Here is a 12,462-nt window from a genome sequence, read left to right as displayed (position 1 = left end):
GCACACTGTCAACATCGGAATCGAGACAGGAGGGGGTGGTTTTCCCATTTCCATGGATCTAAGGTATTGGGCTGCTTAATATGGCTGTGCGCATATCAAACATATACACATTCACTCAGGTCTTCCTTCACTTACTACAGAGGTATAGAGGTAACACTCATGTCTGGAAAGAATATGGAGATATAGACACCACTCGCTACACATATCACTCAGAGTACACACCATGCCTCTCTGAAGAGTCATTGGCTACTTGGTATGTAGTGTACTTCTGAAGAATCTTTAGGCTCATATACCCAGAAAGTTCCATTTCTATTTAGCTGTATTTGAAGTTTGTAAATGTGGATAGATGTATGTACAAAGAAGCTTAATCTAGCATTTTTTTCTGTGATCAAAAATGCTGAAGTACCATTCAGCTGTAGGGAAATGTCCAGCAAAATTTTGATAGAGTTCCACGTGGACCATTAAGCAGGAAAAAGAATACTTCCAGCTAAGTTCCCAGCGGCAAACCCAGCAGGGAGCCGCTTTAACGGGGTGGCGCGGGCGCGCATGCGCGAGTTGGGGCGGGGCCTGGGGCGGCACTCCCGGCGCCGAAGCCACGCCCACGCCACTTCGTCACCACGTGACCCAGCGAGCCGGGCAGTGCCCACTGAGCAGCCCTGCCCGGAGGCCCGGCCTCCAGGCTCCTGCGGTGCAGCCCCGGTGACCCGGAGCCCCGCGGTGCGCGCGCTGTGCTAGCGTGACCTCGGCCGGGGGCGAGGCGAGCGGGGAGGAGGCGCCCCGAGGCGGGACGCGCGGTTCGGGTGCGAGGGAAGTGAGTGCGGGCTGTGCGGGGAGGGGGGACGGGGGGCGGGAGCGGGGCACCGGCCGGCTGCGGCTCGCACCCCCCACTGGCCCGCCGGCTCGCCCGGCCTCCTGCGCTCCGCAGCCGCCGAGAGCGGGCGCCGCTTCGGAAAGTCTCCCGCTGCACCTGCACTCTGGGGATTTGGAAGGGCTCCAGAAAGCGTCACCTGAGAGTGTTTTCCCGGCACCTGCTGGAGTGTTGTGTTTGTGTTTTTAAGACTGTGTGTGGGTGTTGGGGGGGGTGTTGTTCAACTTTGGGGAGAAGATGAAGCTGAGAACATATAGGATTTTATTTGAGGAGATGTCCGTAAATTAGGTGAGGAAAGGAGATTGTGCATTTGACAAGTCGAGGTCACACTTGACCCTTAGGGATGGGCACAGACACTATGATTGTCGGTTTGCTGGGTTTTTTGAGACTAGTTAGGCTGGCCTCACCTCCTTGTTTAGTTTTGGGTGATTCGAGTGGTCTTGAACTTCCCATCCTCCTGCCTCTGCCTCCCTGCTGCTGTTGTTACAGGCTAGTGCCATCAGGCGCCCCCAGCATTATTAATTTTTAATTGTTCCGGTTTTCCACTGCTAGATTTTTTTGTTTTTGGAAGCTTTGTTTTCTAAGTCATTTCACGCTAGTTTTCATATATAATATTTAAAGGCAAACCCACTTATACTTGGGAAAATCAATACTAAGCGACGTTTTATTTGAGCACATTCGGTACTTGGCACCGTCTTGGCTGTTGTGGTTAGAGATGAGCAATATGGACGAGGTGCCCACGTCTTCGTGGGAGAGGGACTCTTGGTCACTGGCAGTGGGGCTGCCCACTGGTGCTGCCCACTGTAGAAATCAGTATGAATGTTTCTCAGAAGACTAACGTGTGACCTAACTGTACAACTTCTCATATACCCAGAGGCCTCAGTCCTACCACAGAGATGCATGCACATGTGTGCATATTGCTGTATATCACAAGAAATGGAGGCATCCTAGAGGTCTGTCATCAGATAAGTGGATTGTAAAAGCTGGTACATGTTCACAATAGAATTGCACTTTACCATAAAGAAAAACGCAATCATGATTTTTGTAGGAAAGTGGATGGAGCTAGAAATGACCCCCGTAACGTGAAATAAACCAGACTCAGACAAATGCTGCCTTTCTCTCGTGTGGCTCCTGAACTGTTAAATTTGTTAGTTAAGAAACTTAAAGTTGTTCTTTGACTGTTTTATTACATAATATGGACGTAATGCATCCTGACTGCTCTCATCCTTACTCTGCCTTGACCCCGCCCCCACTCTGGCAGGCTCCACCCTCTCCCCACTTTCCCTGAAAAACTCTTTCCCATAGTCTTGTCTTTTTGTTTTATGAGCCCCTGAGAGTTTTACCAGGACCTTCTATGTGGCCGTGGATTTGCTCAGCCGTGGATACACCAGTGAACCCGTCCCCTTCTCCCAGAATCCACCGTTGGCCAATAGGAGCGGTGCCTCCGGAGCCGCTCCCTGACCTTGACTATGCGGGACCAGTCCTATGCGGGACCGGTGTAAAACCACAGCTGCTGTGAGTTTATGATCCCAGAGGCTGTGCTGCATCTGGAGGGTGGAATTTCAAAGCACCTGTCCACCGCCACCTCTAGAATTCCTTTTGTTCCCTAGCCTACGTTGTTCCTTAAGCTGAAGAAGGGATGGTACCAGCCTCTCGTTCAGGGCTGACTCCTCAGCTTTACTTATTCTCAGCGTCCCCGAGTAGCCATGAGACTCAGCATTCACCACTGCTCCTGGCACAGAGGTTTCTCTGGGGCGGAGGGTGCCATTTGTTATGAACATAGATGTTTAGAAGGGCAGTTTGACACGCTGTCAGTTAAGCTAAACAACAGTTGTAAGTTTTCCCCAAAGACTCACGACGTCTCCAGGCATGGATTCTGGACAGGTTTTTCAGTACTGGGCATGGAGTCCCTCCTGTGGAGCTGTGCACAGATCCCATCAGAGGGAGATTGGTTACCCCACAGCAAGTGCACCACTGTCACACTGGTGGGTACGTCTTGCCTGGCAGGTTGTGCGTACAGTTCATAGAGTTTCCGCTCGGTAAGACTTGTCTTTTCACTCCAGCAGCCTTCCATAGCGCCATCTGGCACTCCAAGCTAGCCAGCGGGGAGGAGGTTTCTAGGTCAGTTCCAGCTTGAGTTCTTTGACTCTTGGAACCAAGTGGTGTGGAATTTTCAGCAGTAGAGCCTAATGGTCTAATTCTAGTGGACAACCGAGGAATGGCCAGAGCCTGCCGTTTGGCGGCCTCTGGGGCTTCTCTGACCAACAGCCGCCATGAAGTGTGGGGGTTAAATGAGAATGGCCCGATAGGCTCACGTCTTTGGATCCTTTGGTCTCCCGTTGGTGGGACTGTTAGGAAGGATTGGGAGTGTGGCTTCCTTGGAGGAGCTGTGTCACTGAGGACAGGCTTGGGGGTTTCGAAAGCCCGTGGCATTCCCAGCTTGCTCTCTTTCTGCCTCGTGCCTGGGGATCGAGGTGAGCTCTCAGCTCCAGGGCCACGCCTACTCACCTCAGCCATGCTCCCCACTGTGATGGTCCTAGATTCCAACCCTCTGGAAATGCAATCAAGTCTTCCATCAGTTTCCTTAGTCATGGTGCCTTTTCACAGCAATAGAAAAGTAACTAAGAAAGGAGGTGTCCCACATCTGGCACTCAGATTTTTCCGCAGTAACTCTGTGCCTCTAGGGCAGTGTTAGCTAGAGGCATGTTAGTCATACAAGTTGTCTGCCTTTAAACTTTGATACTTTTCAATTGGGTATCCATATGGCCTTCGATACACCCCTTGCTTTGGTTAACACTCCCAGTCTCTCATCCGCTCCCCTCCCCCGCCCAGCTTAAACGTTTCTGCCCCAGTATTCTCTCATCTCTACTTATGTTGAGTAGCCCATGAAGCTACTCTCTCTCCTCCACTAAAGTCTCCCTATTCCCAATGTCCCCGTTCCAGTCTCCTGGCTTCCACAGGTATCCCAAGTTAAACACATAAAACTGAAGGGTTGAAGCTAGGATTCTGGATCTCAATTCTTACATTTGTGTCGGGTGGGGATGTGTGGGTCATAAAATTAGGAAGGAGAACAAGAAAAGGGAGAAAACTCAGGGGATGGGAAGAAAGTAATGGAATATGTATGACATGCGGCTGGAGAGATGGTCCGGTGGTTAAGAGCACTGGCTACCCTTCCAGAGGACCTGGGTTTGATTCCTAACACCCACATAACCGCTCATAACTGTCTATGAACTGCCAAATCCAGGGCACTCTGGGTGTCTGCCGACACTGCACGTGTGTAGTGCACAAACATGCATATAGGCAAAACATGCATATACTGTACACACATATACACCACACACGCGCATATCTATATTACAGGCACACACATGTACGTGTGTGTGTGTGTGTGTGTGTGTGTGTGTGTGTGTGTGTTATACATGACATGAAGGCAGAAGGGGGTTATTTCCAGAGGGTTCAGAGATCAGGGAGGAAAGTGGGGAAATTCAACAAGACAAACTGAATGAAAATATCATGATGAAACCCACAACTATATGCTGGTTTTAAAAAGAGAATCTAGTTGGGCGGTGGTGGCGCACGCCTTTAATCCCAGCACTCGGGAGGCAGAGGCAGGCGGATCTCTGTGAGTTCAAGGCCAGCCTGGGCTACCAAGTGAGTTCCAGGAAAAGGCGCAAAGCTACACAGAGAAACCCTGTCTTGAAAAACAAACAAACAAAAAAAAGCGAATCTAAAACTTACCTCGAATAAACAACAGGAACACCAAAGATTTGTAAATGAATATTGCTAAATTTAAATAAAGGAATCAGACCATATATTTTTATGAGCTATAGAGAGGAATTTGGACTTTAAGTTTTTAAATTTTGTTTTTGGATCGTGTATGGTCTGGCCAACTCCGTTTTCTCGGCATCTTGGTTTCCCCGCCTCAAATCTTTTGTGTCTTTATGCAAACCGTGACAACACAACCACACTTCGAATGAGATTTTGGGGATCTCTTCCCCGTCAATAACTCATGAGTAAAGCAAACAGCCTTGGCTCTCCTGTGACACAGTTAAGAGTGGAAATGTTTCTGAGTTGAGAGTAACAGGTTTGAAGTGAGGCCAGCTTTTAGGTTCCGAAGGTGAAGCGAGTCTACTGGGGTGGTTATGACCTGCAGAAGAGATACTCTTACGTTTTCTGTTCCATCATCTCCTCAAATTATCCCAGGTACTAAAGTGTCCTTCAACATGGGGGTGTGGGCGTCTTCGTTGGGTAGATTCGTTTACACGCACTTGGGTTTCCCCGATTCCTAGGCTGGCACCTAACGTTGACCTGTCTACAAACGCGCAGGCTGTCTTCCGTGGCGCGGGGAACATGGTGAAGCTGATTCGCACACTGGCGGATCACGGTGATGACGTCAGCTGCTGCGCCTTCTCCTCGTCCCTCTTGGCTACCTGCTCCCTGGACAAGACCATTCGCCTGTACTCCCTGAGTGACTTCTCGGAACTGCCGCACTCCCCGTTGAGGTTTCACACCTACGCTGTCCACTGCTGCTGCTTCTCTCCCTCAGGACACATTTTGGCATCATGTTCAACCGACGGCACCACGGTGCTTTGGAGCGCGCATAGCGGACAGTCCCTGACGGTGATGGAGCAGCCGGGCGGCAGCCCTGTCCGGGTCTGCTGCTTCTCGCCCGACTCGGCTTACCTGGCCTCAGGGGCCGCTGATGGGTCTGTTGTCTTGTGGAATGCACAGTCATACAAATTGTATAGGTATGGCTGTTTAAACCCCCGCCTGGCTGGAACCCTGTTAAAATTAAGTCTTACTTTTTACTGTGGTCAAGTAGACACGCAGTTGACCATTTTAGTTGAGGTTGTTAAGTACACTAGAAACATAGCCTTCGTGATGTTGACAGTGAAAATCATCTAATAATGTTCCTCCTGCTTGGCATCTGCAGAGCAGGCAGGCCAGCTGGCCAAAGACTTGCTCCTTTGTGGTCTTAGAGCTGAAGAAGGGGATGCTTTTAAGTGATGGTAGGGGGCTAGCCTAGTCTAATCAGGCAGCTCAGAATGAATGCGATGTCTCCGTTTTATAGAAATGAACGCCCGCGGTTAGCTAGCCAGGTTTGTGATTTCCACCTCTGTGGCACAGCTTCCTTCCTGCACGTGATTAACACCGCACTAATGGCTGGGTCCTAATCAGTTTGTTTTGTTTACCTACCTGACGAACAGTGTTCCCAGGACAGCACTTTTGCCCTCTTCCCAAGGGAGTCACTGTGCACCACATGTTTTTTTCATAGAGTTTGTTTGAAGATGAGGCGCTATTACCTGAGTGATTTCAGTACAGAAATTGAATGTGCTTTTTATCGTAATAGTGTGTCTTTTCAGTAAAAATCATTCTGTATATTTTAAATATGGCCATTGTTACTCTTGGTTGTTTTTTGCACTGTTTTAGGTTTTGGGGTTTCAGTGGGTTCATGTTAACTTGCTGTGAGGATATAAAGATGAGGATTGTAGTGGCTCTGGTCCCTGTGATCTGGGCTCATAGGTATAGCCAATAGATTTAAATGCTCCCTGTCGGTTGGTTTACAGCATGAGATGCTTTATTTGGTGGCCATCAGTCACCCATTCTAGTTGTCATAACTGCTGTCATTGTAAAGGGACTGTCTATCACATAAAGAACACCTCATCTCCTCCTCTTTTGCTTTGGTTTCAGGTGTGGTGGTGTCAAGGATGGCTCCTTGGTGGCCTGTGCATTCTCTCCTGATGGAAGCCTCCTTGTCACTGGCTCCTCTGGTGGAGATTTAACAGCGTGGGATAATCGAATGAGGTGTCTGCACAATGAGAAAGCTCATGACCTGGGGATTACCTGCTGTGACTTTTCCCCACGGCCCCTTTCTGGTTGGTCAGCTCACCCTTTGAAGCACTGGATCCCTGTTTTTAATTCCTCTGACTTGGTCCTTTGCGTTTCCATCCCAGCATTAGTATTGAGGGTCTCTCCATTCTATTACAGAACCATCCTTTGTCTTTCTAGATCAAAATGAACTGTGAAGAGCTGTTATATGAAAAAAATTGTCTTTTTTTTTTTTTTTTTTTTTTTTTGTCTGTACAGGCCATTTCTGCTTGTTACAGTAGATTCAGATTCTTTGAATGTGGGATTTTCAGGGACTTAACTTTTGCTTTTACTGTCTTTTTTTAAAAATTGGAATTGAGATAGAAAATAGAAATTTTTCTTTTTCTTTTCTTTTCTTTCTTTCTTTCTTTCTTTTTTGTTTTTTGGTTTTTCAAGACAGGGTTTCTCTGTCTGTCCTAGAACTCACTGTGTAGACAAGGCTGGCCTCAAAGTCAGAGACACCCCCCCCCTGTCTCTGCCTCAAAGGTGTGTGCCACCACCGCCTGGCTTAGAAATGGGAAAGGTTTGGGGGGATAAAGTTGATAAGGAACTTGTTGTACAAGTCGGGGGACATGTGTAGCTCTCCAGCACCACACAGCAATCCAGACGCAGTGGTGTGTGCTCCCAAAGTCTCAGCACGGGAGGGTGTCTGGGGCGTGCAGGTAGGAGCCTAACCCGGTCAGCAGGTCCAGATTGACTGAGAGAGCTTGTCTCACAAACTGTGGGAAGCAGTTGAGGAAGCCGCTTGATGTTGATCTCTGGTTCCTTGTGTGCATGTACACACACAAACATGTACACACACAAACATGTGCACACACAAACATGTGCACACACAAACATGTACATACACAAACATGTGCACACACAAACATGTACACACACCAGGTTGGAAATAGAAGGAACATTTTTTCTTTACTAATTTAATCTTCTAAAAACTGATTAAGATGTTTGACAACATAACTAATTTTTTTAAAAGATGGGACAAGAAGTCCTAACTAAACTCTTGGTTTTAAATCGAGACATTGGCTTGAACAGTTAGCCTTGTTCATTTTCTTTTTCCTTTCCTTTTATTTATCCTATGTGTCTTTTACATCATGTATCTGAAGCCATTCATTTCCTGTCCCTTCACACCTACCTTCCACCCCTGCACACACACCCCCAAAGAAAACAAAATTTAAGAGAAAAAAATGAAAAAAGTCTCGTCCTAGAAGCTGCAGAACGTCATACAGTGAACCCTTTGCCCATATATCTGCTTGCAGGTGTCCATTGCAAAGAGTCATCGGTCTGGTTCAAGGCCTGTGTCAGAGGAGAAACTCTGCCTCTGCCCTCTCTGGTCTTGTCCTCAGATCAGAGCTATCTGAGGCAGCAAAGGAACCGCACAAGTAAATTAAACTTTTTCTGGCAGACGAGTATATTCAACCCATTACCTATAATGTTGTCTGAATGAGAACAGATCCAAATTAACAAAACATTTTCCCTTTTATTATACCAGCAGTTCTCAACCTCTGGGTTGTGAACCCTTTGGCAAATCTCTGTCTCCAAAAATATTTACATTATGATTCATAACAGTAGCAAAATTACAGTTATAAAGTAGCAACAAAAAGAATTTCATGGTTGGGGGTCACCACCACATGAGGAACTGTATCAAAGGGTCGCAGTGTTAGGAAGACTGAGAACCACTGTGTTAAATGAAGCCTTTGAACACTGGCATGTGTAACATGGAGTTCAGTACCCACATGTGGCTGGCTGTGTGGTTGGCAGCTTGGCACAGACAGCAGACAGAATGGCTTCGGCATTGCCCTTGTTCCAGAGCCCTCAATGGCTCAAAGACAGTGAAGGTCAAATTTCAGATCCCTAAAGCACAGTCTTTAAATGCCTTCTTAGCATGTTGTACCTAACCCAATTGAAGATCAGACCTGGCTTCGGACATCTCTTAGCACACAGCCTGTCTCCATTCCTTGACTGTATTGAATTTGGTTTTCAAGCAGTTTCTCTGGGGGCCGTCACCTAGACAGACACCAGACCTTGACTGGTGAGGATTGCCTGATGAGCTGAAATCTTTTCTTTTTTAACCTTTTGACATTATATATCAGCCTCAAAGATTTTTTTCTTCTTGAATCCATTCTTCTATTAAATTCTCTACCCAGTTTAGTTAAGCATTTTAGTCTTTTGATGATCGTTTTGTGCTGTTTTATTCCCAGGATGGTTTATAATAGACAGGAACCATTTTGCCCATTTTTGAGGTACCTTCTCCACATCTTTGAGGCACTCCCTTGTTGAAAAAGAGCATTACAAAGAGTCACACTGTCTAGGCAAGGAGGTTTGAGAGCGCGCACAGCATGGTGGGAAGAATACTTAGCTTTTACCCTACAACAGGGGGGTGACCATGTCTCACCTATGAAGGGGAAAGGTGCCAGGCTTCAGGAGTGCCTGGCATCTGGAGGTTGGGCAGACAGTTACACAAGACTTTATTTCACAAGATGGTGGGCTAGCCATCGTTGATAGGAAACATTGTTTTTCACACATTGAATCATGGATGAACTGTATAAATATGGAGGAATTTAGAATTCTTTTTTTGTGTAAGGGGATAATCTAAAAATAACATCGTTACACTAGATAATTGTGAGAGAGGGTACAGTGAAGCCACTGAACTGGACCACCACTCTGTGGGTAGAAAGAAAAGTTGACTGGGGTTTGGAACAGACTGCTGATCTGCTTCCGAGAACAGGGTAGCAATAGGGAAGCATCAAGATTTTATATGATAGGCAGCAAGAGGGGATTTAATCTAGTAGATACCTAATGAAATTCTGAATTCTCTAAGAAAACACAATCTAGCGGCATCAGAGACGCCAACTTGATTTGATTAATTGTCCTAAACTGTGTAATATTTTCCACCAGATCAGCTGAATTGATATGGTTTTATATTTATAAATTCGAATTTTCTTCTTGATCAAATCCATTGGAAAATAAATTTTCACTATTATTCCATGTGCATTACAGCAGCCTTTTAAGAACTTGGTACTTCAGAAAGCAATTACGTTGAGTGTGATTAACCATTTAACATTCTTTTTTTTTTTTCTTTTTTCTTTTTTTTTTTCGAGACAGGGTTTCTCTGTGTAGCTTTGCGCCTTTCCTGGAGCTCACTTGGTAGTCCAGGCTGGCCTCGAACTCACAGAGATCCACCTGGCTCTGCCTCCGAGTGCTGGGATTAAAGGCGTGCGCCACCACCGCCCAGCTAATTTTTTTCATTAATGATAGCTTCATAACCTCTAAAAGTCAGCTGGAAGATGTTCTACTTTGGTGGTTATTGGTTTTTACAGCTTTGAGCTATAGCCTAAGAGGACTTTTTTATTTTTATTTTATTTTGGTTTTTTTTGAGACAGTTTTTCTGTGTATAGTTTTGGTGCCTGTCCTGGATCTCTCATGTAGACCAGGCTGGCCTCGAACTCATAGAGATCCACCTGGCTCTGCCTCCCAAGCGCTGGGATTAAAGGCATGCACCACCATCACCTGGCCAAGGACTTTTTTAAAACAGCAATTCCAGCCGGGGGGGTGGGGGTGGGGTGGGGGTGGGGGGGTGGGGGTGGTGGGGGTGGTGGTGGTGGTGGTGGTGGTGGTGGTGGTGGTGGTGGTGGTGGTGTGCACGCCTTTAATCCCAGCACTTGGGAGGCAGAGCCAGGCGGATCTCTGTGAGTTCAAGGCCCAGCATGGTCTACAGAGCGAGATCCAGGACAGGCACCAAAACTACACAGAGAAACCCTGTCTTGAAAAACCAAAACCAAAAAAAAAAAAAAAACCCAGCAATTTCATAGTAAAGTTACAATCCTATATAATACCTGATTAGAAGAAATTCTATAACCATTTTATCGATAGTGACAGCTGACAAATATTCATTGTTTACATGGCATAGACGAGTCACACTAGCAGATCTCAGCAGAATCAAAACTTTTGGTTTACAAATTTTTTGTTTATCTAACTTGCTGTTTTTAGGTGGAGAACAAGGCCTTCAGTTTTACCGATTGGCATCATGTGGTCAGGACTGTGAAATCAAACTCTGGGTTGTTTCCTTTACCCCTGTCTTAGGTATGTTTTAACTATCTGAATTATTTGTGACCTACATAAGACTTTAATCCTTTTTTTAAAACTTAAGATACTCTGGATATTTTAAATAATAGTAAAAATATGCCTTTAATCCCAGCACTCAGGAGGCAGAGCCAGGTAGATCTCTGTGAGTTCAAGGCCAGCCTGGTCTACAGAGGGAGATCCAGGACAGGCACCAAAACTACACAGAAAAACCCTATCTTGAAAAACAAAAAAACCACCCCATCAGGAGACGGAGGCAGGAGGATGAGTACCTTCAATACCAGCTTCAGCTGTGTTACATGGACAAGGCCAGCCTGGGCTATGACAGACCAACCTCAGAAGCAAAGAGAAACTTGGATTGGATGTAAAAGTCTGTTGTCCACAGCTGGCTCTGACCACACCCTGCCCCTTCCACCCTGTCCTTGACTTAGCTTTGACGCTTTCAGTGGTTTTCACACTCTTGCTAAATGTTGCATACATCATCTTTGTGTTTATTTATCGTGGCTGCTGCTTATTGATGAGTGAGTCTTCCTCATGCTCGGTCTCATTTTCTCGGGTGGTCTTTCAGTCAGAACATGTGTGGTGGTCTGCTTTGGGCTACGGTATTCCTTCAGAGTGTCTCTCTAATGATCCTCCCCTGTGCTCCCTTTCTGAACTTCGTCACTTGGCTGTTGGACGCCTTGAATGGATTCTGCCAGCCACACACACACTCATCTCTCAGTCTATTGAATCTGCATTTTTCTTACTTTTTGAGGAAATCATTCACTTTCAGTTTTTTGAATCTATCTATCTCATCAGTTTCTAAAAGTTCATCTTTAAGTCATTTCATTTTTTTCTAAGGTTACTTATTGGGGCTGGAGAGATTGCTCAGTGGTACAGTGTGCTTACTGCTCTTGAGGAGGACCTGAGTTCGGTTTCTAACACCCGTGTAGGATGGCTGACAGGTACCCTGTGGGTACCCGTACTCACACGCTCGTATCCACACATGCTCAGGTATATATAATTAAAAATAAAATAAATACATGTTAAGAGTTATTTCCCGTTATGGGGGTGGGGCACGAATGGTATGCGTGTGGAGGCCAGTGGAAAACTGGAGGTTGGTTTCTGCCACCTTCACGTCGGTTCTGGGAACTGAACTCAGCTCATCAGACTTCTGTGACAAGCACCTTTTTACCCCTGAGCTATCTCACTGGCCTTTGTTTTTTTTTTTTTTTGGTTTTTCGAGACAGGGTTTCTCTGTGTAGCTTTGCGCCTTTCCTGGAACTCACTTGGTAGCCCAGGCTGGCCTCGAACTCACAGAGATCCACCTGCCTCTGCCTCCCGAGTGCTGGGATTAAAGGCGTGCGCCACCACCGCCCGGCTTGTTTTTTTTTATAGTTGGTTTTTGTTGTTTTCTTTTTTTGGATGGGGTTTCTAGCATGACAATTAGGGTGTTTGGCCATCCTATCACCAGAATAGGTCAGTTCGGACTGTCTCTTGGCCATTGCTAGTAAGTCTATTGTGAGGTTATCTTTGTGGATTTCTGTGGACCTCTCTAGCTTGTTGTTGTTTTAATGAATGAGACAGGAAGAATTTTCCAAATTCCTTTTGTTCTCATAACCCCTGGGCTCCGTCTGTGCCTGCCTACATCTGTCTTCTCCACA

General features: G+C 46.3%; 1 protein-coding gene across 5 annotated transcripts in view; it reads left to right on the top strand.

Annotated features, from left to right (window-relative positions):
• The first annotated feature begins 622 nt into the window (after positions 1-622).
• Positions 623-12,462, top strand: part of Wdsub1 (WD repeat, sterile alpha motif and U-box domain containing 1) — a 32,399-nt gene continuing 20,559 nt past the window's right edge. Inside the window, exons 1-4 of one of the 5 annotated variants that reach the window (XM_028871200.2) lie at positions 623-811; positions 5,158-5,616; positions 6,560-6,744; positions 10,727-10,819. In XM_028871200.2, the coding sequence (XP_028727033.1) occupies positions 5,219-5,616; positions 6,560-6,744; positions 10,727-10,819 (676 nt within the window). In that variant the 5' untranslated portion in view covers positions 623-811; positions 5,158-5,218. Of the gene's footprint in view, positions 812-4,563; positions 5,617-6,559; positions 6,745-10,726; positions 10,820-12,462 lie in introns of those variants that run through there. The other 4 variants (XM_028871113.2, XM_028871025.2, XM_028870934.2 and 1 more) reach the window with 4 other exon arrangements.

Source organism: Peromyscus leucopus, chromosome 4 (assembly GCF_004664715.2).
Source record: "Peromyscus leucopus breed LL Stock chromosome 4, UCI_PerLeu_2.1, whole genome shotgun sequence".
Classification (NCBI taxonomy): domain Eukaryota; kingdom Metazoa; phylum Chordata; class Mammalia; order Rodentia; family Cricetidae; genus Peromyscus; species Peromyscus leucopus.
This window is presented reverse-complemented; position numbering and strand designations above follow the sequence as displayed.